General features: G+C 34.2%; 1 protein-coding gene across 1 annotated transcript; it reads right to left on the bottom strand.

The window, feature by feature from the left end:
- On the bottom strand, positions 1,575-6,374 carry LOC105176790 (pentatricopeptide repeat-containing protein At4g18520-like). The gene is given in 3 exon segments (XM_020692136.1): positions 1,575-2,550; positions 2,553-3,615; positions 6,133-6,374. Coding segments are annotated over 2 exon segments (1,857 nt in total). The 5' UTR covers positions 3,544-3,615; positions 6,133-6,374; the 3' UTR covers positions 1,575-1,684.

The following is a 6,689-nucleotide window of genomic DNA, read 5'->3' as shown; positions in this document are numbered from 1 at the left end:
CATGTAAGCTTCTGCGAGGCCAGCGCTAGCGGTAGTCGACATGCCCACAATACTGACTACCAGGAAAAGCAGATTATTAGAAGCTGATAGCAGAAGAAGTATATGGAATGTAGGAAATAAGGTGGGAAGGGAAGAAGTTAATTTGAGGTGAAGTGGGATATGTAAGGTATTTATAGATTTTTGAGAACTTGGTGAGCAAGCAAATTGACTCTATATGTATTCTTGGAGGTCAATGATGGATGCTCTGTATGTAAGAGGTCTGTGTTGACCCCACTTTTTCAGCTTGGACGTGTATAATATTCTAATAAAGTCACCTGCGTTGTGCCTTCTCTTGTCAAATCCAAACTTTGCTTAAAATGTATTCTTTTATAAGTGTGATTGTTAGGATTGTTCTGAATTTTTCATGCAATTTAAGAATGTTATATAGTTACGTCAATATAATAATAATATTTATAATTATACAAATTTATTGTATACTGCGGAAATGTATTAATGTCAACTATAGTATATTTTATGTATTTCAACTATATTGTTTCACATAATGGATACGTTTCTACAACATTAAATTGTCTAATACGGAATTTTTTTATACATTAATTATTTGAAATATCATTTGTAACGGCTTTTTGAACAAGGAGGACCAAAACAACATTTTTGTTTTTTGGAATACCTTTTGTAATAGCCTTTTACATGACCTCCAATACGATATTGTTTATAGTAACGATGAATAAATATCGTTACTTAATTTGTTATATTTTGGGATATTCATTTTTATGGAAAAAATGAATAAATATATTTTGTTATATTTTTCAAAGAAAGTATATTTGAAAGATGAATATATAATTATTCATTTTATCTAAATAATTAATAACTTAATTTTATTATCAAATTAATAATAACTTTTAACATGGAACCTTACATACCTTTCGTCTATAAAAGATGAACTACTTAACTTATTAATAACATTTTACTGTACTATAATTAAAATATAGTTTTTTAATTCAGAAATTTTTTTAATTAAATTTGAGAAGCAAAACTGTTTAAAAAAAAACCTTTGTACAACTAATATAAATATATATACGGACCATTTTGTTCAAATATTTAGTTTTAGAGGGTAAGTATTACACTTTTTAGTTTATGGGATAAATATTATCTAAAAAATATATAAGGAAAACACTCTATTTAACCATTTTTTAAAAACAAAAACACCTAAAAAATGGTATGCCTTGAAAAAGTCAAAAGAAAATGAATAGTAAAACTACTATACAAGCTACCCATTTGTACAAATAGGGATAACCATCAAAGTGAGATGCACCCATGATTACATCCATATATTTCTAGATATAAATATTTGAAATGATTCCACTGAGGAAAAAATATTCTAAGTGATATGTGCACATTTCTTGATTTACACACTAAAACTACTACACAAGCTATCCATTTGTACAAACAGGGGTAACCAGGTTATAGAAACCCAAGGTCGAAAAACGGGGAGCTACACTTTGATATCCATCTCTCTGTTTCTTGTTCTTTCGGTCGAGAAGGGGCGGATGGATGGATCGAAGTTAGGTCATGACGAATCTTCAGCCACCACTGACTAAAGATATAGTTGCTGGTAAATGCGCATAAACCACAGCAATGATGGCTTTTAACCAGAAACAGAGAATCCTTTCTATTCTGTACCTTAAGAATGTAAACAATGCTCTGATGAGGACTCCTCCCATTTAAAATCTCCACAGGTTGTAAGCACAGTTGAGAGTACGTAATCATCCACCTCAATACCCTCAGCTTGCATTCGATACATGAGCTTCAGCGCCTCACTACAATGCCCATTTTTGGCGTAAGCTACAATCATCGCCCTCCAGGAAACCAAGTTCCTTTCAGGCATGCTATCAAAGACTTGAATTGCCTCTGAAAGATGTCCGCATTTGGAATACATATGAAGCAAAGCACTGCCCACAAACACATTAGATAATGCTGGTTTCTTATTTATGGATGAATGGATAAGTTTCCCTTGCTTAATATTTTCTAGTTTTGCACATGCTTTGAGTGCTGATGAGTATGTAAAAGGGTTGGGTTCCACACCTTCACCCAACATTTCTTTCAAGTACTCAAGGGCCTCGTACTCATGACCGAGGCGAGCACAACCAGAAATCATTGTGGTCCATGAAACTACATCTTTATCAGGCAGATACTGGAGAACTTTCGATGCAGAAGCATAATCCCCACATTTACAATAAAGCCAAACAAGGGCACTTCCAATGAAAATATTGTTTGGTTCAAAATTCCTGAAGATTTGGGCATGCACTTCTTTACCTGCTGATAAGGCCCTGAGTAAGCCACAAGCTCTAAGGAGGCTAACCATGGTTAAGTTGTTTACAGATACCTTTAATCTTTCCATCATGCGGAAGAGTCTTGTGGCCTCTTCTCCAAGCCCATTGCGAGCATATCCTGCTAAAATAGTATTCCAAGTGATTGCGTTTCTCCTTTTCATTTTGTCAAAAAGCGTCCTGGCATCCTCAATTTGCCCACATTTAGCATACATATCACCAATGAAGTCTCTACATAAACATCCAGATCATATGCCTTCTTAGCCACAGTACAATGTAACTGTTTACCGTATCTTAATTCTTTCTCTTCGCCACAAGCATTCAAGACACTACAAACAGTGAACTCATTTGGGTCAAGTCCACCCGATAACATTTGTGTTAACATGACAAAAGCCTCCTGCCCTCGTTTGTTTTGTGAACAAGCTGTAATCATGGTTGTCCAAGCAATCAAATCCCGATTCTGCATTCTGTCAAAAACTTCAAAAGCACTATCCAAATCACCGCACCGAGCGTAAAAGTGCAAAATAGTACAATCCAATATGAAATTACTCACTTGGCTCTTTACTATATAACCATGTAGTTGTCTTCCGAGATCATAATCAACTGTCCTGCTACACAATTTCAACAGGGAAACATATGTCTGTGAGTTCCCACGCAACCCACTATCAATAAACTCAAGGAACAACCTCAAAGCTTCATTTCCTATACCATGTTTCTGGTAGCCGTTAAGCATCGCAGTCCAGGAAACAACATTTTTCTCCAACATATTATTAAATACCCGTCGAGCTGCCACCAAATTTCCAAATTTTATGTACACACTGATCAAGTTATTATTAACAAAAACTACTGGTTCTTTCATACGCTTGATAACAACAGCATGAACTTTTCTAATCTCTTCAACATTAGAACAAGACTGGAGCCAATGGCCTATCGTGCCGGAGTCTAGAGGCTGATTGGTTGGATTGGCATCGTATGAAAGCATATTGTTGCTACCGTCCACATTTGCAGGAGATGCAGATAGAGTGGAATGGGTCAGGAAAGACAAGTCTTTGGAGATGGGTACGCTTCGCCTGTTGCTGGCAGTGTTGCTGCCTTTTGTTTTCCCAAAATGGTTTATGTATTTTGGCAAACTGGATGGTTGAGCATCAACAAAGTAAGGTGGTTGGCTTTGATTTAAAAATATGTGGGGTGAAATATATGATAGTGAGAACATCGATTCTATTTGCTTTCTTCAAAGTTGTTAGGTTGTATGCCTGTTCCTTCCTCTAACGTAAATGAAAAACATCTGTCAAAATCTCACAAATGTTGGAGCTAACATTAAGTTGCATCATTAGAGAAACTGAACAAGAAAAGTAAAGTCCTCTACCATAAAGCTAAAAAATTCAAGGTAAAAATTTCTCAATTGTAGCCCGAACATGTTCCAATTAGTGACATGGTCATCTTTTTACAAGAATAACGGAATAACAAAATTTAAGTGCTTGTCTGTGAATGAGGATAAAAGAGGTGAGTGTAGCACGTGCGCTGTAAAACTGTGTTTGCATGCTATGCCAATCTGCATCATTAGGATAGATAACCCTTCTATTGTTGGATGAATTCATTACAGTATATTGATATGATTAAAGGTTCCAAAATTTCAAAGTACTAATAATTCATGCTACCATACATTTCAAAACTAACTCTTTTCGTAGGTGTATTCCAAATGAAGATCAAGACTTTAAAAGCAATTTATATTGGTACCTAAGGGTTACGTTGGTAATCTAGATATAACTTGATAACTTTTATGAGATATACTTTTAGTTTTCCATTCTCCTTAAAATTTGATTTTATCTCGATTAAGACTTGATCTTTTGGCTCATCAGCCTTAATTTAGGATCAGTATGTCTAAAAATGTGAACTACTTCAAGTTATGTATAATATAATCTTCAGGTAGAAGACTTTATGAAAAAATCAACTCAGCTTGACATAGACATTTCAATACGACGGGCCTAAAGAGTGGCTTTGGCAGCCCATGAAATCACTTCACAGTGGATTTGAACTTTTGATACTGATATCAAATATGCTTTTATACAGTGACAAGTAAATTATAGGCAAATATTCTTACCTTCAGTTCATACATAATACATAATTATTCATGAAGTTATGCTAATACAAATGTTTTTTGTAGCCCAAGGGATTTAACATAATGATTGTTAGAAATGCTTCCTATTTTTAGGATCTTATTGATTAATAATAACAAATCCTAACAGAAGCAATTCAATGTCACAATGAAGAATAATATAATATTTAAATTATTAGATGCCATGTTCTCTTTCACTTCTTTTTGTCAAACCTTTTTTCTCTTTCTTTTTTCATCGCTCACTTATAATATAACATTTAAATTATTTTATAAACACATTAAAGTATGCAAAACAGTCATTAGATGAAATTCATATAGTACAAAACCAAACCTAAGATGAGGATTCAAAAATTCAATCAGACGCTGAGATATAATTTGTATCAAACTAAAATTATTTCCATGTATGAGTCCATATACGAACCTATTTGGCTTTGGATCTCAATGAGGAAATGGGAAAGAGAAAGGAAAACCTCTAACATAAGATGATTACAGAATTGTATGTTTTGGACCTTTTTGCATTAATATTATTCTTATTAGAATCTAATCGCAAAGACGCAAACATAGGACTAGTGATGGATTAGAGATTTCAAATATCAAAACCATGTAGGATCTGCACTAATCTTGCATTAAAGCTAGCAATAATATATTATCTTCAAAGGAAGAGAAAGGAAAATGGAAAACAAAGCAAGTTTAGTTTGACAGCATTAGTGAATTGCAGGTCAAAGTACTCCATAGTCCATAATATGTGGATGTGTAGATCTCATATTTTCATACATCATTTACTATAATAGAAGTTTACTCAATCCATTGTTTTTAATCTTGTATAAACTAAATAGTCCACATCTATAATAAATATTCCACTCAATTAAGCAAAGCAAAGCAGGAACCGGCAAGAAAGAAAGGAGCTAGTTAAACAGGGACAATGTACACAGTCAGAAACTTCCTTTGTATTCAAGTTTCTGATGATGCTCTAAGTTGAGATTTCAAGTTCACATACTATAGATAAACTGAACCAACAAACCTAACCTTTGAGTTTCTACCAAATTTCAGGAAATGCAAATAAAAAAGACAACAATTATTAACACTTAAATTTCTACCAAATCTTCAGGAACATTACTTTTCAGTTTTCATACTCTAATGTAGTACTTTTGCCCAACAGAAGAGATAAGGCAAAATGAACCGCATCTTCAGATGTTTCTTCCACAACAACCTCCCACAATGTTTCATAGGAGGTCTATGTGAAGGCATACATTGAAAATTTCAAGTATTTGATGAAGAAGAAATTCAATCTTCCCATAAAATACAGGGTGGAAAACTCTCTAGTCAATGGTCATTTCAAGCCGCAAAAATCTCTTGGATTATCACTACCTAAAAACCTAGAACTTGGACTCCCCTTTCGATTTCTCAACCAGCAGCAATCAACCAAATGACAGTCAACCCGTTCAAAACCCAATCAAGTAAATTTTGAAACAATAAACACACAAAACACGAAACGGAAACATTATTCGTGAGTAGTGGATGCAAACATCTCTTGACGGAAACTAGAAAAAGGAAATTTATGATCAGAGCACAGATTAAGCTTGCTCTCATAACAAAGAGAACATGATAACTAAATACTCGTAAATTAGTAAGTTTGCGAAGAAAATAGCAAAAACCAGTTATAGCGCTTCAATTTAGCCTTCTTACCGGGGTGAACAATATTGAACTTCGGATGCTGTGGCCGTGCAACTGCAACTAGTAGCGCCGCAAAGTGGAATTCCTACGATGCTAATACGGCGACGCTGTGGAGATAAGAAGGAGAAAAATATCTATCCGAGTCAAAAGGGTCTAAGCAGAGACTGAGAAGTAGAAAATGAAAGGATGTTTGCACTCTGGAGTTGGGAAGTAAACCGAAACTGAAAAAAGGTTTTATGTGGGCTTAAGGCTTTATGTTCGTTTGTTTAAGTTGAATATGGCAGGGAACTAACATTTTACGAAATTGTATGTTTGGTTTTACTCTTACAAAGTAAAATGAAAGAAAGACAATTATACACTTAATGGGTTAGTTGCATTATATCCTTATGAAAACACAGATAGATATTAAAAAAATAAATCATACTGCGAGGGTGATGCAAGCAAAAAAATAGTGGTGCTCGGTCATTAGGAGTAAAAAGGAGTAAAGTGCTAGAAAATAAAAGAGGTGAATGGGAGAGTTATTGTTCGATTTTTGTGTACATGTAAAATGTTGATATAGAAACAAAGCT

The sequence above is a fragment of the Sesamum indicum genome, linkage group LG2 (assembly GCF_000512975.1).
Source record: "Sesamum indicum cultivar Zhongzhi No. 13 linkage group LG2, S_indicum_v1.0, whole genome shotgun sequence".
Classification (NCBI taxonomy): Eukaryota; Viridiplantae; Streptophyta; class Magnoliopsida; order Lamiales; family Pedaliaceae; genus Sesamum; species Sesamum indicum.
The sequence above is the reverse complement of the archived record's forward strand: the minus strand, read 5'-3'. Positions and strand labels throughout refer to the sequence as shown.